This window comes from Buteo buteo, chromosome 17 (assembly GCF_964188355.1).
Source record: "Buteo buteo chromosome 17, bButBut1.hap1.1, whole genome shotgun sequence".
Taxonomy (NCBI): domain Eukaryota; kingdom Metazoa; phylum Chordata; class Aves; order Accipitriformes; family Accipitridae; genus Buteo; species Buteo buteo.
Genome location: NC_134187.1, coordinates 16815077 through 16840328, shown reverse-complemented (window position 1 = coordinate 16840328; position 25252 = coordinate 16815077). Strand labels below are relative to the sequence as shown.

Sequence of the window (25252 nt, the reverse complement as noted above, 5' to 3'; positions counted from 1 at the left end):
TACACCTGGAGAGAAGAAAACAGTGTGGTTTGTTGACATTACTCATTTCAACTAAGATACTGAGAAATTAAGTACAAAACTCCTTGTTTTGCTGCTGAACTGAGTTACAGCACGAATACCTCAAAAGAAAATGGCTTTATATGAAGTACCACCTCTACTACCATCACCATCTGGCAGAAAAGCGAGAACTCTAGAGCGCAGTTTTTTCTCAATATTCTGAAAATACTAACAAGGAAGTTGAGATGATTACTGCACTAATGTGAAACTTGTTGTAGAGGTTACGACAATAACTCTGCCCCACAGAATTTATTGTATACAACTGTATTCAGCATATGAAAATCCTATCCTTAATCTAACAAAACACTGTTGTTTTACTAAGGTGTCTTAGATTGCATTGTCATTTTTATGTCTGGCTCACAAAGAATAAGTATGGTTCAGGATTTGAGGTGTTCGTCTGTCCAGCATTTCCTAAGCTGCGGAGCAGCATGTAAGTGCATGCAAATTATCTCCTGAAGCTGGAAACCATAATACCACATGAATGCACCTAATTACTTGGGGTCTTGCACTAATAATGAATTTACCTGGGAGGGGGGGACTAGGCAAATTCACTTTGGGAATTACGGTCTATTCCTTTTTTGTACCATCATCCTATTCCCCTACACCTTTCATTCCTTCCTCTTCCAAAAAATACACATCAATGGCCAAATTCTGCAAGTAACAGTATGAAGAAAGATGATGCTGCATTCATTATTATTAAAGTTCAAGAGCTGATGTTGCAGTTTCAAGACTTATTTTTTGTGCAAAATGTAGATGCAGTGAACAAGAGACAGCTAGAATTTGCCCAGCTTGATAGACATTAGAAAAAGCATTTAATAAATTAAGCTATAATCTAGATATAAGCCCCAGATAATGTTCCTGTAAGGAAAACTGACAGCTCTCCCAACAAGTTGCAAAAGGAAGGAAACAAGAGAACAGCGTTAGCTGACAATGTAATGCATGCTAAGACAGCGGCACTCCAGAAGACAGCGGCACTCCAGAAGACAGCAAACAAAGCAAACTCTTAAATGAGCAGATAAAGCTCATTGCCAACATCAGTACTGAAACATCTTTACTAGAGAATGGGAGCACTTCAGAGTTAAAAACCTTTATGAAACAAATAAAGGATCAATAAGAAATGCATGGGGGAGGGGAAGAAATTATGAAACCAAAACACCAATTAAGAAGCATATAAGTTTATATAGAATCCTGCCACACAATACTTTGACAGCAATTCAAAGTGACTGCATGAAGAAAATGGAATTGATACAGTTTTTGTTGGGGTTTTTGTTGTGTTTTTTTTTTTTTTTTAAAAAAGCAATGCATGTCAATCGAAGCACATAATCTGAACAGTTTTATTATAGGAACACTCATTGTGCACACTCAAAGAATGAACAAAAACATGGAAGGTGGAAGCTGTACCATCAGAAGCCTGCAAGGACTAGAAATATGTCCTTTTTCATAATGTCATATCCTGTCTAGCCAGGACACTAATAGGAGTTAAATATTTTCAAAAACCCACCAACATGGGAAACTAAGAGGTAGAGGTTTAGGAAAAAACTCTTAAGAGATCTAGGGGAGAAAAGAAAAAAAAAAAAGGCGGGAACAAAAAAGCAGAGCCATGTATTATTACAAAAAAGCTCCAAGAACTGGGGGAAACAGTAATACTAAAAGCAGTCTAAGAACAACAGAAAGCAGATTATGATGTGGCAGCACACAAACTACTGTTCTAGAGCAGGACAAATTCCTCTGCATTACTACAAGTGTAGCTGGAACACTGTAATAATAACGATGACCATCAGTGAAAAAACACAACAGGAGAACAGATCAGAGAATTTCAAGCAATTATAAAAAAATGCATAATTTAGATGAGAAGATTTGCATGCCATGGAAGAATACCAAGAAATTGGCTATTTTTTCTTAGGTCATTATTAAGGTGAAGCCATTAGCTCAAGTGGATTTAGTTATTAAGAAGTCCACAAGTCAGGTTAACTATGAAAAGTTATGGAGGATATTTTCATAAAATGAGTTCATTTAAAAGCAGACTTTTTAAAAGTATGCACTAAATTTGAGAAAGATACTTCTAGCACAAGATACTTACATTTAAGTTTAGCCCTTAAGTGATTACATGGAATTGTTACAAGTCAACAGTAAGTGGTTTATAAAATGTAATTTTATTTAATGTTACTTTGCTGTTACAGAGGGCATAACATTTTCACAAGGCTTTTTTGGGACTACAATCAATGATTAGCAACACACAATAGTGGTCCAAACTCTCTAAATAACAATCACTGGACAAACTTGACACCTTCTCACATGTGCACAAACCTGCATGGAAAAGTACTAAATTTTATACTTGGACATGTGAACTTCAATTGGTTTTCCCATTCCAGTGTATTAAGAAATGACATGCACTTTAGTCTGCCAAAAAGCACTGCCTGTACTCCGGCAGTAACATGCTGCTTCTAATACATAGTAAAGTGAATACCAGAACTACAAAGGCAGGAGTGTAAGTGAACTTTTATTGGGAAGGGATATCAACTTAAACAGCAGCAACTGAAGATTAAGAGAAGCCCCTGTTTTCAAACACACAAGCTTCTGTATTACACGATACAGGAAGCAAGTCAATTTGTCATTTTCCAAACTAGAAATGCTCAACTTGATCTGGCCCAATACTTCCATATTCCTACTGAAAAGAATACACAGTAGCATGTGAAAGTCAATTATGGAAAGGAAACCCTGCAGAATAAGAAGGGAATGTGGAGAATTAAAAGCTATGTGGAACACTCTTTAGTTGCAATTAACTACATTTTCATATCTTACTGTAATACAAAACACAGTCAACTGGCAGGAACTGGTTCAGATTTCTTTTTAAATACCAGGTACACTTTAGTCCGCTACATAAGTGTTTGGAAGTTACTTATGTTTATATGAAATGAAGCTATTAATACTTTTCTACAGCAGTAACCGCACACCAGGAAGGCCAGGACAAACACAAATCAAGGAATGGAGTTTTCCCAAAGCTGCAGTGTGAAAAGACTATAAATTGATTTCCATACACATGGATGGGTTTTCTTTGCTATAGGAAATCCAAGTGGAGCTATAAGGAATGGAGACGTGTAAAAAGGTTTCTTGAGAAGGAAAGGGAGAATGACACCCCACGTGCAGTTTAGTTTTCTGCACCTTCTGCAGCATCACATTCTTCTCCTGCACTGTCTGATGTCCATAACTAGAAAGAAAAGAAAAACAGTGTCAGCTTTCAGAAGCACAGGTTTACTTCCAAAGAGGGACAATTATTGACTGTATAGAAATGATAATGAATTAGAGTTAAGGATGTCTACGAAGTACCAGTGCACAGAAGTATACTTGCTTGGAGAGAGGTAATTGGAAATCGTTCCCCATGCACAGGGCACAACTAGCTATGCACCTCAGGTATTAGAGGCAGAACAGTGTTCTGAACAGATCCAGGCTTTTGTGCTTAATAGCAAGTTATGTCATTGATCCTAGATCATTCAACAAGTCTGAATGGTAGCTTCAAGAGTAGCATCAATTTCAAAAGCAGCGGTCTGAATCCTGAAAGTGAAGATTGCCATTTTGGTTAATGAAGCTAAGCATTTTACAGTGCTAATAAAAGATTTTCCTACTGAAGTCGTATTGCAAAATAATAAATGTTGCTGTAATTTTAAATGCAGTGAGATGCAGAGAGGATATTCCCTAAAAAATTGCCTTAGTTACATATTTTAATAGAACCTAGTGGTTCCATTAGGCACTTTTCTTAAATGGTTAATCATTATAATACGTACTCAAACATCAACTGATTTTATTCTTAATACATTGAAATTCTGGATCTTTTAAATGAAAATCAGGAAAATGAATAAAGCAAGCTGCACTGGATATACAACAGGAAAGACATTTTGTTTCTGAGGTAGTCATCAAAAAGCTTGATTAAGAATCCCTGACAGATCACAGACTACTATTTTTTGACTCCTTGTCCCATCTTGTACGTTGTTAGCTGAATGCACCTTCTCCCCCTCCACTGAAAAGGCCATCAAACAATGAAGAATGTGAGCTATCCAAGCTGTTATTCTAGATTACACAGCATGAAGTTGCTGACATCAACTTACACTATACTCAAACTAAATTATGAAAAGGTATAGTAGGGTAAACAGCCCAAATCAGTGTTATGTTTTTGTGCTAGAGCAAAAGGGTTTTGTTTCATCACAAATTCAGTCCTACTGAGCAAATACATGGTTACAGAACCAGATAGCACATAAAAAGGCAACTTACTGTTAGGTTGTCTCTAAGCAACTGCATGATGAGAGTACTGTCTTTGTATGAGTCTTCGTTCAGTGTATCAAGTTCTGCAATAGCCTCATCAAACGCCTGGAATAATTAAACTATCTTTAGTCTTTCTATTAACTGATCATTAAACAACCAGAAGCTAAACCTATCAGTAATGGTAGCTTAAAAAAAGTTACATTGGAAGTTAATGTCCTGAATTGCTTTGTTTGAAACAGAAGCATAATAAAGGCATAATAAAAGCTTGCCATGTTGCTGAAAATTTAAGTCACATTGTAAATACAGCCCACTTGTGCCCCTTTAATCCCACTAACAATATGAGCTTGGAAAACAGATACATTAAATAGGATCATTTCCTGCATAAACTCTAGGAAATAATCATTCACGTTATTTTAAGCATAAACTCTCCTACTGTCCCTGCAGGCATGCAGAAGAAAGAAGTAACTTACTGTCTTTGCCAGTGTGCAGGCAAGCTCAGGATTGTTGAGAATCTCATAATAAAATACAGAGAAGTTAAGAGCTAGACCCAAGCGAATTGGATGTGTTGGCTGCATCTCCTTCTTGCTGATATCAAATGCCTCCTGGTAAGCTCCCTGTGAGTTTTCTATTGTTTCTGTTAAAAGAATGAAAAACATTAAAGGGGTTTTGGGGTCCTTTTTTTTTTTTTTTAAAATAAGCTATGACTACCTAAAGTACTCCATTAGTAGGAGACTGAATAGTCCTCTATTAAGCCTGCTCTTAGCAAAACACTGCACTTACTTTAATCAACGCAACGACTTTAAACCCATTTTAAAGTACAGCTGCCCCACTGACAAAACACAGGGAGCTAATTAAGCTACTACAGAGCAAAGGTATTCAAAAGACAGATAAACACGCAAAAATTAGTAAATACAAACATCCAAGATGACTGTATTACCTCAATGGCCTTTGATACTTCAGGTACAAAAAAAAAAAAAAATATCTGTGCATTACTTTTTCTACAGAACTCCTGCTTCATTCCTTGCACAGGACAGACACGCTCCTGTGAGTTGGGTATGCAGAGTAAAGAAGGCTACTTACTGTCTGTACAGCCCTACTGCTTCTTGAGGAAGTTTGGAAGGCATGTACTGCATGTTCCTGAAAAACTGAAAGTCTGCCTCCAAAAATTGGGCGCAGATAGGTCAATATAAAAAAAACCCCCAAGGTCGTGCCCAAAATAACCGGGAAAAATACCACAGAGAAAAGAGGTTACCAGGCCAGAGTGAGTACTTTAAGAGTATGACATATATAGTCTATTCCAGATTCTCTTCCGGTAGACAACCAAAGGGCCAACAGCTACCCTAAACATGCCTGCAGAATGGAAGGAGACTGCATGAAAAGAAAGGCCATTGTCAGAGCTCAGAATAGAGCTCTCTGAGGCAGCTAATACCATAATTGCTCTAGAAAGTGCTGGGAAAAAAAGAGTTTGTTAAGTAAAATCTGTTAAGTATTCAAAAGAGTCACAACACAGACTTGGGTTTTTCAGTACTCACACTGTAATGAGTGCTAATGGACTATTCATTTGTTGAGAACAGGTGAAAAAAGGCAAGAAACCTAGCAAATGCAGGAAATAAGTTAGCTTATAAGTACATAAAATATATTTGAAACTGAGAAAATAAACAGATGTTTAGAGGTGGAACATCAGAAAAGCTTCAAGTAAAACTCCTAGAAGTTTGCAAGGAGCCAAGCACAAAATGTATGCATGGTGATACATATAAGCTGTAACTTCCCAGCAAAACACCAAGATCTGCTAATAAGTTTATCAATCAGTCCCTCTTCTACAGTAAACACCCATATTAGCACACATATCACTTTAAATGCAGTCTTTTTAGCCAAGATAAACTGGTATTTCTCTGCTGAGTCAAGCCCACAGATTTGTAACTGTTGCTTGAGACAAAATATAAATCAGGTTATCTTTGTGAAAACCAAAGACAAGTTGTCTCTGCTACACTTGGACCTGCTGTTGTCATTCGAATCAGGCAAAGGGTTAAGAATTTCTGAATGCAACTCATTAATGCAAAGTCTTTTACTCTATTTTGTGTATTTTCATCTTTCAACTTAAAGGCTCCTACAATACAAGGAGGCTAACAAAGCCTTTATTTAAATGACAATCAGCTCTGTCCTCCTACTTTGCAATTCAATCGGTTTAAAATAGCCAACACTGTCAGATGCCTACCATGCCCAACCCAAAGGGACAGTCACTTCAGCACTCTGCCCACTCTAACACACTCCTTTCTGTGTCACAGCATCACTGCAGGACTAATTTTAGTTTGTTATGTAGAAATGTATCACTAGCTTATGCCATACCAAGAGTTTTTAACATCACAACAGTATCTGGGCACCTTGCAAGACAGTTCTAACACTTAATTCAATACATCCTCTGAATAGAGAGTTAAAATCCTCCCCAGAAGAGCTTCCTGAGGTACTTACAACCACCTATGCACATCTTCTAACTTCAAGGAATGTTCTACATTCTCAGGATGCCCAGTACCAAGTGACAGTACCAGCTGTGAAGTTTTCCAGGCCTTTTCTGCTGGATCCAAAACGGCAAACTAAAATTACAGGGACAGTATTATCCCTGTGAACATCAACCGTTTCAGAGCGCAGCTCACACTTTTTTTGGATAGTTTACCAACCTAGTAATTTTGTTGCTTCTTTATAACCTTAGCCGACTACAATGAAGCCTGCTTCACACTGAAATGATTAAAACTTACAGATCAACAGAACTCCATCATGGAGTAAAAAATGTTGCAGAAACCTGTTTACTCTTCCTCACCAACTTTGTTTTAATAAATAAATACAAACAAACAACATTAAATATGTTAGCAGACCTTCACCTAAGTTGTTCTCCAGAAGCTCTGAATAAACATTACGGAACATCTATCCAGAAATTTAGGAGAGATGGCAGGAATACCAGCTAAAATTCCCTAGCCTACTATGCTTAAGGTCTATTCAGAATTTTACTCTCTGCATAAACACTGGAGATTTCCAACAGAAACGTAGTTGTTCCCACTCATCTAACTCACATGAAATCAGAGTAAGATACGGGCATGTGTACTTCATTTACTGTTCTCACCCATGGCCCAAAACTGAAGTTCATTAGCTATCAAAGACCCAAAGACCACAAGGTACTTACGTTTTCTGTCATCGCCACAGGCAACTTCAGCAAGGTACCGGAAGTAGTCTCCCTTCATCTTCAGGTAGAACACCTTGCTCTCTGGATTAGTTGCATTAGCTATTAAATATTTGTCCAACAGCTCCTGAAACAACAAAAAAGACAATGACATATTACATACACTGTTGCAACTAAGTTCAATCTATTTTTCATCTCTCCAGAAAGTCTGGATGGACTCGAATGTTTGCTACAAGGAAAAAAGGAGTTTTAAGGGCATTTTAGATAGAGGCACACTCATTTAAACAAACTGTGTAAAGGCACAAAGCTAGAGAGTACATTAAAATGACCAGTCATCATCTGATCATACTGCAGAAAAAGTAATAAGAAATGGTTTAGTGGCATATAGTTTCAGGACCGAGTTTACTTTCAGGATATGCACTTCTCATTTCAGAAATGTTGTTGCAAATGAGTAAGCTTTTACTGGAAAAATTAAACACTATGCAGAAAGTTTCAAAGCTATTTATAAATAAGAACTTATTCCCACTTCACAGGAAAAAAAAGTAAGAAAAACAACTCTGCTAATTTTTTTTATAAATTGCATTCATGAGACTTGTGATAAGGAATCTCCATCCCACCTACCAGAAAGCACCAAGGATTCACACCCATCTATTCGGTAGCCAGCCTCACCAAACCATACCAGCTCTTTGCAAGACCCTAAAGTAACACCCACTCCAGCACAGCAGGGAGGCATCCTTCATGTCTGCCCTGCTGCTGCCGGGAACGGGAAGAGCTATCTAGTGCTCTAGCACACCCTGAACTGCTGCTAAGGTTGCTCCCTTGGCTCACAGCTCTCCTATCTGATAGCCAGAGGGACACGGAAAGGTTTACAAGCCTCCAGCAAGAGGAGATAAGTCTCTCTCCAAGGCTGCAAGGCCTCCTAGCCCTTCCAAGGCAGGGGTGAAGGTGAAGGAGAAAAGAGGCACAGGATTTTTCCCCAGTGAAGGGGGTACTTCAGAGAACTGACGAGGAGGAAAACAGCTTCTGGCTCACCTCCTTGTCCCTGAGCCCTGGCAATTTTACCCAACTCATTGCCACAACCAACCCATCTTCTCTGGAGTTGACAAAAGATGCAAATAAGCTCTAATAGACTCAAGGAAAATCCCACAATACTCAGAGCAACTTTACACTAAGAATTTAAGTGATAAAGATCTGCATTCAGTTACTTGGAAAATAAACAGGTCATAAAAGCAGCAGAAAGTTTCCACAAAGCTTGCAAACTGTGGTTAGTTAAGTAAGATTTTTGTTACAGGAACATGTATCCAAATTCATGAAACAGCTACAAAGAAAATGTTTAAGGAACTGTAGGCTTTTAAGGCAAAACCCAGGAGCATTTTAATTAGCAACTGTAGCACTATAATCAAAATGAGCTAATTTGAGACACAAACCTACTCCCTAGCATGCGACCATACCATTATTACTTCCTTTAATAATCAACAGTAGCAGAACAATCCTGCTGAAAGCATGTACTCATTCCAATTCCATTTGAGGTGTTGGCAATTATTTTAAATCAACACGTGTAGTAGGGTACTTCCAACTGGGTGAAAAAAACATCTTTGCGTCCACACAGTGTGCTTACCACAAATGTAATATTGCATATAGCTCCACAGACAAGCTCCCTTCAGAGATCCCCCTACCAAGGCATTAAGAAACAGTAAAGAGTTGCAAGTGCTCTTATTATCACCCTAAAGAAAACAGCAGGAGGGTAAGATGATACTGAGCCTGACAAACCCTTCCACTTACCAAATCAGACATTTTTAAGGCTTTTTGTAAGGCTAGAAAACCACTGCCAAAGACTCGACACTGGCTAGTATGGCACAGGGATAAGTGGGGAATTTGTATAACAGTTTAACACAGTGAAGTATGCAAGGGCTCGAGCAAGCATCTTGAACGGTACACCTCACTGGTGTTGTGGAAAAAGCAGCAAAACCTTAGATATGTTTCAAAACAACAGTTAAGACATAGTAGGCAGATGGGTAATACAACCTCATATCAATACTGTTATTTTGCATGAGACATCCCTCGTATTAAGATGAGTTATTCCCACCCTACAGGTTTCTGCAATGAGAAAAACTTCACATTTTGGCTCAATGTTTTCTTGATGCTTTTCTCCTATGACAGATGTACAATGCCAGCCATAAAAGCACAACACTACACAAACCAGTTTCAAAGTCTCAGAGACAACAATGCAGTAACCTCAAGTTTAACACAGAAGTTTGATTTTTACAAGAAACTGCCCAGAATGATGAAAGCTTACGTGTAATACACCTACTTTTAAAAAGGTTCCTTAAATCAGTCACGATCAAAGAGTAACTACCAGCCTTTAAAGATCATCCTAAGGTAGGGACTGCATTAAGCAGCAGAGATGTGATTTATCCATGTGCTCAGACTAGATCTGAAAAACTATGCCATAGTCTAAGGAGCACTGACCAGACAACCAAGAAAGACATGTTGGATGGGATTTTAAACCAGATATTTGACATAACTTCATCTCTGATTTTTCTTTTAAATGCTAAAATAAAGCTTCTCAAGATGTTACAACTACATCAACAAGGGAATTGTTTAGGTTTTGCCTTCCAAACCCTAAAGATTTATTGTAAACTTAGAACACAAAAAATATTACTGATCTTATCACAAAAGTCTGTCTTTGGAAGGTAGCTCTAGCAGTAGAGTACCATACATAACTGATGTGGCTTGGTTATAACTTAAAAATACTAACAAATCTAGCGTACACTAAATAATGTTTACAGGAGAGCTTTAGCGTATCTAATTTAAACTGAGCCTCAAACCTACATTCCTTAGAGCATTATGCCCACTTTTTTTTTTTCAGATGGGGTAGGCCACACGCTTCTTCCAGGAGCACAGAAGGATTCTGCCATGGCCAGTCCTACCGCAAACGTGTAGTGCTGCAGCCTGTATGGCAGTGCATTCTGAAAGCGCTGCATCCACTATGCAGGTTTGAAAAACACTGGTTCTGTGCAGATTTCTGAGAAACTGAGAAAAAAGCAGATGCTGGGAGTGAACTGCAGTTTTTCAGACAGCAAAGAGTGGGTTACATACAGTGCTTTATTTCCTAGGCTCTCCTCAGTTGGAGGAGCTGAACTGCCTAGTCAGCAGCTCCCACTCCCAGTTCGTCTTGAGGGCCTCCTAATCCTTACCACAGTGCATGGTAAGGGAGAGATCTGCGCCTCTATCAACTAGGGTGGAACATCCTCGTTCTGGACTTTATGTATCTGGTTTTGGTTTTTTAATTGTCTTAAATGGAACAAGATCTCGTTTATGAATCATGTAGGATAGAACAGAATACAAATAGACGTTGAGTAAAGCTCATTATTTATCTATCCAGACGTTATCTTTCAAATCATTAATGTATTTGGTACACTTAGTGAGCCATTCATGTCAGGACATCATCATATTTTCTTGGAAGGCATCTTACCCTCCCTCTAACAGACAAAATGTTGGCGGGGCAGTGAGAGTAGACAGCACAATAAGCTAAATTATTTACTTTACACTCTTGTGAGTCAGTAATAGCCAGGAAAACTCAACATTTCCTACATCTGTTCTCTATCCTTCCCCACTTGGGCTTTTCTACCTTTCCATCAGACAGCAATCAGCCAGAAACCCTCATTTTAAACATCAGTTGATAGTAAAATGAATACAGGCAACCTGAGCAATGAAGCAGACCACAGCCAACCTCAAAATCTATTACGATAAATTTTACCTAAAGAGAGGCAGGCACTGCCACAGGTATGATTCTGTGATGAAGTCAGCCAATACAGTAGACTGCCATCCATGTTCACATACAGCAAACATGCCCATCACTTTTTTTTTTGTTAGAGAAAGTTATGTATCAAAATATAGTTGCCACCATCATTAAGAACTGCAACTGTTCTTATCACCGTCTAAACCAAGACCTGAACAACCAGCAGTCACATGCTCTACAATGTCACACATGCCTCACTCAGACGCTGCCATAAAAGCCACATGATGTTCGAGCTGAAGGCCTGCCCTGTTGGTGAGCGACTCTCAGAACCACCACCAGTAAGAAGACACAGGAAACAAAACTCTATCCTCAAGCCAGACCCTTCGTGTCCTGGTGTGGTTGCATTAGAATAGGTTTGCACTGGGACAGCTTGTGGTTGGTCTCTGCTACTTCCCCCACACCAATACATTATTCTCAAGTGGTGCGCTGGTCCTCCCATAGCATGACAGGATTTCCCACCCCACTTCTCATTAGTGTTGCTCATCCATCTCAATTTATTTCTACCTTTACAGTGTGCTAACACTCTTGCCATCCTAATAGCATCATATTCTCATACTCTTTTCCCCTCCTACAGAAGGCAGGCTTATTTATTTATTAAAGAGATGCCAGCAACAAAGGGCTACCAGTCCCTGGAACAGATCTGCAGCTGCTTGAAGAAGCCATGGGGAGCAGGCTAGGAGCCTGGCAGCAATCCATTTCTTCCCCCTTTAAAGCTGAAATTTATTTCTTTTATTTTTCTCTCCATTGGCAGACTTATTCCTTTACATGCCGAGAGAAAGTTACATTTCAATTGCCTTTTTGGATCCTTCTCCAGTTCTTTCCCAGCTGAGTAACTGTCCTTTCTTAGTCTCTTTTCCCCTCTGCTTAAGCAGGAACAAGGGTTGAACATGCCCTTGTAGTATCAGACCACTGCAATTAACCTGAGCCAGAAACATTAAGCTTAATTCATCTGCTCTCATCACTTCCCCATTATTTCAGCTTTATGAAAAGCAAGCCCTAAAGGAATATGCCAGCCATATCTTTACTTGAAGTGCCTGATACAGACAAAGAAGCTCCCTGAAGACACAGCTCCTTCATAATTATTTGTTGTATGTGCATCCAGCCAGCCTCTCCTTACATACACCATGCACGCTTCCCCTGGAATTCACGCACCAGTCCCACTCCACATGCTTTCTGTTACCTGTTTTCAAGACAACCCCTTCTTTTAAAAGCTGACATCCAAACAGAAAATCCCACCAACCTCCCCCATCTAAGCCTGTTTTAAAAGGCAGGCCTGATTGAGACATCAAGTTCAACCACAGTGTACACTAAATACTTTTAATACAATTTAACTATGTGGTAGGTTCAAGCGGCAGAAAAATACCACCACTATCTGATCTGTGCTGTTCTGTCTTCCCACATATTTAGCTATAAAGAATCTTGACAGCAAAGATGAATTAAAAAAATAATCTTGAATACCAAATTGACCTTTAAGAGTCATTTAGAATTGGACTTCAATAAGAAAAGCAAATACATAAGTCTCTAGGTATATTCCAATACCATTAGCTAATAGATACATTGTTCACACCTACCCATTAAATACCACAGGATGAACATGAACCAGGTCAGCTCCAGAGATTATCTACTGATCACAAGTAGTTTAAGGTCAATTTTCAAAGCAAGCTAAAGATATCATGTACCTAGGTACGGACAGAAGTTCGCAATGTGGCAAACTGAAGTAACTCAAAATATTTGCAATGCCACCATCACTCAGATGTCAACACCCATGACATGTTTGGGTCACATCACCAGCACCAAGTTATTTAATGTTATGCTATTAAAAGGCTGATCTACATTTCCATTTGCATTTCTCACCAACTTAGTACAGTATTTTGTTACTTTTGCTCCACCATAAGGAAAAAACAGTCAATGTAAAAGCAATCATCATAAGCAGCAACGCTCTCCAAAAGTTTGCCCCCATACATATAAACTGATTAAGTTGCTGCATTTTAGCAAGGAGGAAGGAGTGTGCCAATGTCCAAAATTGCTGGCATAGAATTTTGTGACTGAAGTCTATGTAAAGTTTGATTTTCAAGTCAGACTCTTTCAGCAATTTTCTTGAGTCTAAGGCCCATATATCTTACTTCAAGTTGTTTAAAACACCTTATTCCAACACCATCTTCATCTTTTGGCCATATGATTTTAAATGCTATTCTTTAAAAGCAAACATCAGAACAGTTTGTGCAAGTAATTTGTACTTGCAGGTTTTAGTAATTTAAGACAAAGTCCTCTGCTGGGCTTTAACTCATGACACAAAACACATCTAGAGAAAAAAAATATCCAGTGATATTACTCTTTTTTGATACAAGAACAAACTAATCAATATCAATGCATATAATATAAAAAATTTTTACATTCCTCCTCACCCCATGATGGAAAAAGTTCAATGAGGTGAAGAAAAAAACAAAACAAAACACACCAGCTTGAACTTCAAATCAACTGCTCAGAAGTTCTCTACTGTCCAAGTGCTTGTCAGACCTGCCAGCAGACGGTACTGATTTTCACAGGTCTTACAGAGACTAGATTGAGTTTTATGGCTGTTTCCCAGGTGTTCCTTCCCTTCCTGAGTTTACACAGAATGTTCCCCATTTTGAGCTTTAAAGTACTTTTGGGTTGTTTTTTTTTTTTTTAAGGAGTATCGAAGCTAGCCACCAGAACATGTTACATGGGTGACAGCAAGTAACTCTGATTACTTAACGTTGTACTTGCCTATAACAGTGCACACTTATTGACCAAACTCCACAGAACCAAATGGTCACAGGCAAGTGAATAAACTGTTTCAAAATAAGACTATTTTGAGACAAGGTTCCTTAAAAATAATGCACATGCAGAGTGCATGTCAACACCAGTTTTTTTAGCAAGTTAACTCACCACCCTGAACACAGATTCTATGTCACAGTCCCATCTAGAAGATGAGCAGCTTGCATCCAACAGGCACACCACACAAAGTGTGTGACACTACATAAATTCAGCTGGGGCTGCAGCACACAAAACACTTGGTAAAATTCTTCAGTCTTAAGTATTTCTGAAGGTCCATCCAGCTCCAATGAGAAAAACCACCTACAAGCACAGCATACAGGGTTTCCACCCTAGCTGCAGTCAAGAAGTACAGCTAAAATGTTGGTGAGGCAGCTCAGACCAATATATTCCCCTAATATAATTGCTGAATGTGAACTTAAATACATTAAATGTTCCAAAGTGTTTGACAGCACAAACGATCGGCGTAGGCTCAGACCTTTCAATAATGCTTCTACTCACAAATGACTGCCTATTTTAATCGTCTAGTAAACTGGTATTAAGACTTCTTGACTACTTCAAGTATAATCAGCCATTCCAAAGTCCACTGTATGACTCACTGCAACCTAGGTGTGTTTTAACATTCAGCCCTTGTTTTCTTGACAGGAAAGGGAGAGTCCCCTGCTGCAACAGTAAGATCACTTTACTTTCAAAAGTGTAATTCAGCAGAAGCAAGTTCTTCATCCTTCTGGATTCAGGCTCTATGCATCAACTCCTTTTGTGAGAACATGAAATAGTTTTCATACAGACCTCTTAAGACCATTAGTATTTCAGTTTATCTATTGAGGAAAATACGTGTATGCCTTTCCAGTAATGGCATGGCCTTAAGATGGCCTTAAGATGACCTGACAAAGCACTGTCAAAAGCAGAGACAAACGTACCTGGCATGGAAACAGAGAGCGTGACCTAATTCTACTTTTCCATTTGATTCTGAGTCTTTGTCTACATAGTTTTAAAAACTGGCAGTCGATATTTAGGACTGGCCCTGAACGAAGTATCTGGAATCCCACTTAACAAATGCATTGGAAGCCTCAGCTGCAGTACATCTGCCCACACTATTCCCACCTGGGGTTGAAATTAATTTCATCTAACATTTACATTCACTGCTTACATTTCTCCTAAAACAAGAAGTCAGAAAGTTCTGTGGTCCCCAAAGAACTATGTAAGCCAGGAACTAGAAGTGTGTGGAAATGCAAGTTCTCCTTTCTATAGATTTTCATCAGACAAAACCAACAATCCAGTGAAAGTCAAAGAATTACTCAAGTTTTTATGGAAGAGCCTAAAGTTTTCCAGTTTCCCCCTGCCAAAGGTAGAAATGAGTCTCAAAAAAAAAAAAAAAAGGTCATACCCCTTTTCAATAATTGTAAATTTTTGCTGAAGTAATGGCCATACAACACAGCCAAAAGCTTTCAGGAAAATTTTCTTGGTATCAGACAGATTTATCTCAAATTAATGCTAACATTCTTCCACGATTGCATTTTTCATATTGCTAATTCCTCAAAATACTTCAAGTGTTATTTTCCTCTTGGTAAACATGCATTACTGTCATCAAGTTCTTCCCTTCAGAATCCTGACTACCTAAAAGTTTCTTCCAGCATCCTCCATTTGGGATCTTCCATAATGTGATAGAAAAAGTCTAAATCTGCATTTAAAAATATTTCTGTGCTCTGCAGCTACAGAAGCCCATAAGGTATGATTAAATGATTGACTTAGATATATCTAGACCAACTATACTCAAAATGAACAACAGCATACAGGAGTTACATGGGTTTAAGGTATGTCGCCCTTGTGCAAGTACCTGAGCCTTTTATGACAATAAATAAACTCTGAAGGGCCTAAAAGCTTTACTTGCTTCAGTTCTGCTCTCTGTTTCGGAGCCCTAGATCAGGGGTTGGTGATCACTGAAATCCAGAAAGATAAAGAAACAGATGCACTTTCTTCTCATTGCTTAGTGCAGCTGGAAGAGCCTTCTGCATTGTCCAGCTTCACCTTGAAGGAAACCCAGCAATGTATTATTTCATTCAGTGTATTAGAAGCATGCCAGTAATTGGTTACTCCCCAAGTGAGAAAACCTACAACAATGAAGTCTAACCTTTAAGTCACAAAATCTAGAAGCCAACATTTCAGATAACCTTGCTATAACAATTTCTAATAGCAAGCGAACCTTGACTTTATTGTTAAGACCCTGCTACCTACCTCTGTTTAAAACAATTTCTGCTTACAAGAATTTTGCAAAATGTATTCAACTTCAGAACAGAACTTCCTGAAGAAATTTTATCCAGAAAATATCAGACTGACAGCCTCATAAGAGTGTATGTAGTGTATTTAGAATACGTATTATCAGAGCAAATGGAAAGTTCTCCATTTCCAGAGCCTAACATGACTCCTGTATCCAGCTGCTTCAGTGGATGGCTCGTACAAATTAAGGGACAGAATAAAGATTGCTAGAGCAAGGAATAAACCTTTATCAATGTTAGAAACTGGTAAATCAAACCCTTGATTATTTTAAGAAATTAAGAGAAAGGCACAAGCAAAATCACAGCTAATTTAGGACTTTCTAGTTCATAGGTCTTTACATCTGATGTTCTGGTGGGTGCCTAGAACCACAGGATGTGAAACCTGGCACTTAAATTATTTTTACTGCCTCCTATGTCTAAGTGCCCAGTTCATGTGGACTGTTATTCAGATGTACAGAGTTAATTAGCAAATTACAAGCTTACAAGTCAGCTGTATGCTCAGCTGGAGCATTCTGATGTTGGTTCCAGCATCCTGGGAAGCAGAAAGGATGAGGAGGAACCTGTAAACGTCAGGCCAGTGAACTTGGTAGAGGTATATGGATTAAGTGCCACAAATGCGGTGTTCAAGAACAGTCTTACTTACCTTACCTAGTTAGTCTGTGATAAAATTAGCTTCAAGTTTATGGTCAAGTACAAAAGCACTTAAACACAAACAGCAAGTAACATCTAGAGGCACTAGGCCTACCATTCTCTAAAACCAAGAGCATAAAACTAAAAAAGGGTTAAGATCTATAAAAATAAGAAAACACTTATTAATCAAGCATACATCTTCACCTACCAAACTTACAAAAAAGCATAACCATGTATTTTTACCGGCACCCTCCCCCCACCCCCATTTTCCTCACTACCTTCCTCTGAAAATCAGATATCCCCCATTACTGGAAACAGAATAGCAAGCTTCTGGGCCCATACAGAAATTATGCTACAGAAATCTACTGCTTTAATAATGTGCTGAACAACCCCAATTTATGCCATCATAAAGAAATTAACTGTGTTCCTTCCTCATCAAGTTCTATCTTTCTGATACAGAGCCTTCTATGTTTTACTTCAAAAAGGCATCCATCATGTTAGTATCTAAGGTAGTAGAAACGCCTGCAAGACAACTGTCTAGCAGGTGAGCATGACAGTGATTTACAAAAATCTGTTAAAAGCTTCACTGCATTAGCAGAAAAATAGAATTTGTGTCTTTTCTGTCCAGTCCTACTTAGTGAGCACATCCTACTTTCTCAAGGCCACCAAACCAGTAAATGTCCTCCAAGAAATTTAATAATTCTAACTGTACAAGTGGACTGAGGTATTGTATAGACAAAGCTTTAAGAGCCTTGACTACAACCAGGTTAGTTAATCTATAGCTTAACCTCATTAAAAAATGGATTTGACACTGGAGATAGATGGGGCTTTGGCTGCCCCATTCTCAACAGCTAGTCACCTGCATCAGTATTATGATTTCTTATTTTCAATTACTCCACATCCTGCTTCTTACAGGATGTTAACGTTCAGGACAAGCCTTTCAGAGCTGTTAGGAGCTATGACTTTAGAGAAGTGCAATTCTCTCACGATCATTTCTTAAACTTTTAAGAACAGACAAGCCATCGGTCTTCAGGTTTTTTACTTTCAACAGACATAAGTTAACCCTATTCTCAGCTTTATCTCAAGATGGAGATATCCATGCAAATCAAATCAGTGACCTAAACTCACCCCAGCAGCTTCTGAAAAAGGAAATGACACTGCACACGCAAATAACATAATGGCGCAAGTTTTCAGAACCTCAGGCAGAATACCTTGCTGCCATTTATCTTGTATCCTTCACTAGCCTGCTTGTATGTTTTAGAAATTCAGTATGCAGTTGCAGGGGTAAGGGGTGGAAAGCAATGACTGCATGGGATGGAGGCCTCAGCTACCATCAGAATTCCTTGAACTTAGTTGGGTTTTCAGCCACTTCAAGAACCTCAGTGCATTCTACGCTTTGTTTCTGCAAGTGTCAGTCCTTTCCTAGAAACGAATTTAGTTTTCCTTGCACAAAAGTGTAGTACTCCAGCAGCAGATTCTAATGAAGGGCAAAAACTGAGTAAGAGAAGGTACAACTATAAGTAAGGCAAGTTTGGATCATGAATTTAAGTTTCAATCATATTAAACTAGAAAAGATTTGCGCATTAAGTTCCACAATTCTTACCACAAATGTGTTGACATTTGCTAGAAGTTATGCTAAGAACACAAAGAAAAATCAACGCTCTCCCCATGTATTACCTTTCATCAAAAAGATGACTGTTATTCCAAATGAAAACATTCAGTTAACATTCACTCCACAATTCTGGATTTGCCAAGAAGTAACGTTCCCAACCTAAGGTCTGGCTTTGAGTCATGAAGTAGCTAGTTCTTTCAGTCAGTTACTTAAAAAGGATGAGTCAATCGCATTTGCTTTAATTTACAAAAGGCAAAAAAAGTAATACTTGAAGCACTGTCCCAACCACTATCGGGACAACTAATTCAAGTCCAAAAGTAGTATTAACTTGAGTGGTTAGTTAGCCTGACCTTCAGAATAAAACTGCATCCTGCATAGCTCCCAGTGTCAAAAGACTGTAATATTCTTTTACTCAGATGCCAGAGTTTTACTGTTACAACACTATGTATTTCTGTATAAACTCTGGCTGTTCACTGAAAATAGGAAAGCAGAGAAAAAGGAGTCACAAGACATGAAACCCTAGCATATTGTTCATATCAGCATCAAGCTGGTACCTACTGAATCTGCAAAATTTCTGCACGTGTAAAAAAAAAAAATATCTAGATTTCACTTTTCTGTAGGCCAAAGGTAACAGTAGGGAAAAAACAGGGCTATGGTCAAAGCTTATTCATCATCTCACATCAGATATTTTAGCTGACATGAGGAATCTATTTGCTGCTGCAAGAAAATGCCAACCTCATTTTCAATGAAGCTATGAACTTGTCCTGTTGAAAAAAGCCACTTTGAACATCACCTTCTAGCATGGGGATTTTTGTTTTAAGTGATTAATTTTAGAACTAGATCGACAAAATGGATAAAAATCAGAAGTGGATATAGATTTTTACCCTTGTTTTTATTAGCATTTATTGTTTCTTAATTATGCAAAGCAGAAGTAGTAACAACATTGCAACCTTGGCGGGGGGTGGGAAGGAAGGAAGGAAGGAAAGGGGAGCTGGCAAGAGCAACACACTAATACATGCCTTCAACAATTAACACTGCAATCTCACAGAAGATCAAACATTTACAAGCATCCTCTCAACCTTAAGAAGTAAAAACTCAAATAAGATACACCTTACAGCTCAAGACTATTTCATTGCAGGCACTGTTGCAGGGTACAGAAAACAATCAACAGCACAAGTAATGTTACTGTTGGTCCATTTTTAAAAGTTCATGATGCCCTTGCTCATTTCTAGAGAAACTGGCCAACATGGGCCTGACACAGTGCAATGTACAACTGCTTACAGAGGACATGGTAAAAACAGATGTTTGGGAACAACTGAAAAGCGTCATATATGTAACTTTTCTATGCAAAAAACTTAAAAGCATATTAAAATAAAACTTTTAAGTTTCAGCTAGAGACATTAGGAGTAAGTAACCATCAAGACACAGTTGTTTCCAAGCCCTAATAATTTTAGCCATTGCATCTTCATAGAGTTTTAAACCATGGGCAAGTAGTCGGGATTGAGGATCTCAGAAAACCCAACAGTTTGATCTGCTCCCCCAGAGAAGTTCCAATTCAAAAGTTACATTTTTTGAAAATCTGATGTCACTAAACTGCAGGGTGTATATACAATAAAGCATTAGTCTTATATCGTACATTCGATCTTCAAAGTTTCACATGTTATTTCACTAATCAAATGAAAGTTACTGCTGCACCCAACCCTTCTACATTATCTAGCATCCCCATCTTGAAATCATTCAGAGAATATGAAGAAACATGAACTTTGCACTCACAGAGTATATGAAACAACATAGTTCAACTTTACCTTGAAAAAAGTTAAGTTGCAAACCTGTTTCTTTATTCAAGGACAAGAGAGTTGACTAATAAGCGATGATTCAACATAATTCTCTACATTACCAAAGAATTAGTCAATCAGTACAGAGACTTCAATAAAACCTCCTACCATACCTTTCAAATAAAACATTTGTGCAAGTTGTTTGACAAAGTCATACCATTTCTTCATTAAAGAGCCACTCTCACCTGCAAGACCAGTCATAAAATTAACAGTTAAAAAGAGTTCAAATCACATCTACTCCTACTTGCAAGACAGGCAGTTAAAGAAATGTCTTCACTGCTTGGCATGAGATGGAATATCTTACTGTGACCACGGATGGTGGTTATACATTAATTAAATAATTAGTAAAAGGTTTCTTTTTATTTATGTATCTATATGTATATCTCATCATGATTTTGGATGTTTGTATTCTAGTGGTGATTAAATTTAAGTTTCTTATCAAACTATGCCCTAAAACAATGCCTTACCTAATTAGCTGGAAGCATTCTTTAGAGGAAAAGAAGTTATTGCAGATTCAGCGTTGTTGCCTTTTTAATCAGAAATTAGCAGTATTTTGTAATGCTAGCACAAGTATTTCTAAATGAAGGTTTCTACAACAGTTCTACTTCATTTTGAAAAGGTAAGCCATGCCAGTAACAAAAAAACAAAAAAAGCCTTTTGAAAAAAAACTATTAGTAGTCTGACTAAGAGCAGTCACACTCCACCCAATACATCCACCCTTACTAAATCCAAATACTCCAGATGACAAGCAACCTTTCCATACTACTTGCCAGCAGTTGTTTCAGCTTAGCTGCCTTCCTACTTCCTAGAATTAAAAAAGCACCTCTGAGATTCAACTTAAGAGATCTAAAAAAGCTACAAGCAGTTACTATAGTAAAGAAGAAATTACCATTCAAAGAAGGAGGAGTTAAAACTACTTTGTGGCTCAGCTTTAGGAAACCGGTCCTTTGTAGTGCCTGCACATTGTGAGTTCCAACCTCCTGGATGCTGACTCATGGATCAAAGGAGCGGTAGATGGAAGAGGAAAGGCAGAGAAGCAGAACAGAACGTAACTGCACATGGCCCTCAAAGAAGGACTAAAAATCAGAAGGCTTCCAGTAGATAGCTGACATCTCCTCCTACCAAAGGAAGGCACATCTTTGCCAGCAGGGCAGAACACAGGTTTTGGTCTTCACTACTTCCTGTTGCCTTCCAGGAGAGAAGGGAAGAGAGAGTTGCCAACCAGGCCATGGCCAAGAACAAAGAAAGACTAGAATGCAGGGAAAAATTCAGCTAGCACAGGAAGAGCTTGCCTTCCCTACATCAGCTTTGCGTTAGCATGGCTACCAGACTACCTGCTGTCTGCCATTTGATGTGACTGAAATAATTTCAGCATAGACACTGCGTGAAATAGCTCACTACCTTTACTATTCAGAGATGCTCAATCTCCCTAAGGAAACACGAGCTCCTTGTCAAGATGGCACAACAACCAGTATGAGATTTTATGCATAACCTTCTCGTAGGAACTAGATTTGGTAGAAGGACAGAGGGAGATTAAGAAGTCTGAAGAGTGAGCTTTATGTTGAGGTCCCAGAAGTTAGTTCTGAAGTGGGGCACTGAGAGAAGTGACAACAGCATGAATGCTGGCACCTCATCACACAGGTTCTAGCGAAACTCTTGTCACAGGAAATAGGAATCAGTGCCCTACACAAGTCACATCATTTTCACAAAGGTGAAAGTTCTACAGCTTAATGATGCCTGTAACTGTAGAAACAGCTTCTTTGGAAGACCATGACCTCTTAAATGTGTTAAGGAATTAACTCAACTGATTCATTATGCTAATAAATTTCCGAATTATTTTCAAGCAAAGGTAACTCATATTGACTGATTTAGAAAACAAAAAAACCCTAGGTGGCAGCATGCAAGGAAGCACGAAGTACTCCCTTGTACGTGAACCAGAACGCTTAAGAAAATTCAGTTACTTCCAAACCTGTCTGTTTTAAATTCAGGTCTCCTAAACCAATCTAGGATACATTTACCTCAAAATCGTTCATTTCCTTATCGACTTGCTTCTTCCTGTTCTCATGTTAGCAATACTAGACAACAACAACAAAAAGTAATTAAGAGGAGCAGATAAACCTCTGAAGATTATCTGCCACATTACTATTGCATTACACACATGCAGCTTCCCGCAGCCACAACTCCCTGGTCACACAGAATAAGGTCCAGCAGCCTCCACACTGCTGATGCGCGTCTCTTCAGCTCCCACTACAGTACAGTACAGTTTCGCTATCGATAGCGTCTGGAATTCCGCTGCTTGTACCAAAATGTATTCCTAGGCTTTGATGCATGCCTGCGGTGTCATGCCAGTCTTCACACCTTAGTTTTACATTATTCCATAATTACTGCAAATTCATCTTAAAGATTCCCCTGAGAAGACAGCTTGACTCTGACAAGGCCAATTTCTATACATCTTTATTTCCCATCTTCAATACAGATGTCTTACTTCATAAAATCATATTTTATATTTAAAAAATCCTCAAAACGTCCCTTAAAGACCCCTTGAGAGTATTTTTCTTCACAAGGAGTAAATGAAATGCACACCCAAGTACTTCAAATGCTTTTAACAGGTTATTAGCTCTCATCTGAAGATATAAAGGGGTTTTCTCATTCTTGTTACAGCTTATCTTATGAATAGATAAGCTTACTAACCACAACACAAACAGGCACAAGGCTAAATTCTCTGCATTTCTGCAATTACGTAGCACAATGCTGCCTATGGATCACTCCATCCAAAAACGTACTCCAAATACACACTCAAAATTGAGCGTGTACCTCAAATACCTCTACACATACGGGACCCGTAGCACAGTGCAGATGATCTTCCTCCTCACAGTAACCCACGTAACGGTTGCAGAAGTTACTGCACTGACCTCCCCTACCCCAGCATAATACTTCACATGATATTCCCCAGTCAAGTTCCTAGTCTTATCCCCCAGTGCAGCAGCACACATTACTACTGTCTTTCTTTTAAAAAGAATGGAAGAAAAAGGAAAGCTCACACTCACCAGCACAGTGGTGCAGATGGACCTGAGCTCAGATTCCACCTTCTCCCGATAGTCCTTGATAAGCTGCATCTTCTTGTCACTGGTGTCTGTCTTCTGCTCAATGCTAGAGATGACCCTCCAGGCAGAGCGCCGCCCCCCCACTACGTTCTTGTAGGCCACTGAGAGCAGGTTGCGCTCTTCGTTGGACAGCTCGGCACCTTGCTCAGTTACTGCCTTCATGCAGGTGGCCATATCATCATAGCGCTCAGCTTGCTCAGCCAGCTTGGCTTTCTGGATCAACTCGGTCTTATCCATGGTGGCTGGCAGCGGGGCAAGAGCAGTATAGTAGCAAAAGCAGGAGAAGCTGGGGATGTCACACTAGCAATGTGAGAATGCACCTCAATACCTGCTGGAAAGAAGACAGTAATCATGACGCTAGGATAAAACACCACAGAACACAATCTTACGCCACCCCTCACAACCTACCAAAACCCAAGGGTCACAGTGAGCCTTGCCTCCCCTTTCCCATCTCCAGGTGCTTCTTGTGGAGAGACAGACTGCAGCATCCTGCCCTCCCACGCAGGGCTAAGGGGAGAGGCACTCGTCTCAAGGGTCCACCCCTAGGGAAACCACGACCTAGAAACCCAACTGGGGAAGGCATATTCAGCGCTAGCCAAGGGACAGCAGCCTTAAGACCAAGCACTGGAAATAACTGGTTTTCCACCAGAGGGGACTTTTTGTCCTCACCCCGCTTTTTCTTCCTTGCCTTACGTGAACACACTAAAATGCTGTCAAACACGGACCTGAAGGACACCTAGCCACCACCAAGCCCGGGGGGGCTGTCCGCAAAGCCCTTCCTTCCCCCCGTGTGCCACAAGCCCTGCAGGTGAGAGCCGAAGAAAGGCAGATGCCAAAGCTGCGACAAGCGGGGGAAAAAAAAAAAAAAAAAAAAAAGAGCGGGACGAGCTCGTCCCTGGGGAGGCAAGGAAGGGGTTAAAACCCAACGGGCTGGCAGAGCGGGCCCGGGACCCGCCTCCCTCGGGCACCCGCGCTCCGCGGGGCCGGCGAGGCCAGGCGACCTCACAGCGGCCGGGGCGGGGCAGCCCGGGGTCCAGGCCGGCGGCCCAGGCCCCGCTTCGCCTCCTGGCGGCGGGGCGCGGCGGGGCCTGTGCTTCTTCCCTGCCTCTCCCCCACCCCCCGCCCGGCCTCGGCGGCCACAGCTCCGGCCCCGGGACGGCGGCCCTGGGGGCGCCGGGGGGCGCGGCGGCCCCGCACTGCCGGTGGGGGAGCGCGGTGGCACGGCGGTGGGTGGGGTCTCGGCGAGGGCGGGGGCCAGGGGCGGCCGCGTCCCCGGGGACGGCAGGGGGTGGGGGGTGGTGGGGGGTGGAGGCGGGAGGCCGCGGGGGCGGCGGGGACGGGACGGAGGGCGGCCGGCGCTGTCCCCGCGGCGGCAGGGCGGAAATAGGAAGCCGGCGGCCCTCGCCGGGTGCGAAATGGCGGCGCTGGCTGGCTGCGCCTCCCGCTCCCCGGGGCCGCCGAGCGCTCCACGCCGCGATCACAAAATGGAGGACGCGGCGGCGGAGCGGGGCCCGCGCCCGCCGCCGGGACGCGGCACCGCGCTCACCTGAGTCCGCTGCGGTAGGCCGGGCCGCGGGCGCCACCCGATCGGCTGCCTCGCTCGGGGCTGTGGCAGAGAGAAAGAGCCGCTCCCGTCTCCGGCGAGAGCCAGCGGTAAAGGGCGTTGGCACAGGCAAGCCTACCCGCTGCTCAGCCCGCGCCCACGCGGCCA

The 25252-nt window shown here is 40.5% G+C and overlaps 1 protein-coding gene across 2 annotated transcripts; it reads right to left on the bottom strand.

Moving 5' to 3' along the window:
- Nucleotides 1-1375: 1375 nt before the first annotated feature.
- On the bottom strand, nt 1376-25244 carry YWHAQ (tyrosine 3-monooxygenase/tryptophan 5-monooxygenase activation protein theta). Of its 2 annotated transcripts, none has more exons than XM_075049160.1 (6): nt 25088-25244; nt 23485-23869; nt 7490-7613; nt 4785-4948; nt 4324-4419; nt 1376-3265 (listed from the first exon to the last, which is right to left on the bottom strand). In XM_075049160.1, exons 2-6 carry the CDS (start codon nt 23776-23778, stop codon nt 3206-3208), a joined length of 738 nt encoding a protein of 245 aa, XP_074905261.1. In that variant the 5' UTR covers nt 23779-23869; nt 25088-25244; the 3' UTR covers nt 1376-3205. The 2 variants fall into 2 exon arrangements, with proteins under 2 accessions (XP_074905261.1, XP_074905262.1); XM_075049161.1 differs by having other exon boundaries at nt 23485-23872; nt 25088-25240.
- Nucleotides 25245-25252: the final 8 nt, after the last annotated feature.

Coding starts and splice junctions, on each gene's coding strand:
- YWHAQ (XM_075049160.1), bottom strand. CDS start 23,778: ATGGATAAGACCGAGTTGATCCAGAAAGCCAAGCTGGCTGAGCAAGCT. Junction 4,949..7,489: donor CTGTGGCGATGACAGAAAAC/GTAAGTACCTTG, acceptor TTCTTTTAACAG/AAACAATAGAAAACTCACAG. Junction 4,420..4,784: donor CCTGCACACTGGCAAAGACA/GTAAGTTACTTC, acceptor TAATTATTCCAG/GCGTTTGATGAGGCTATTGC.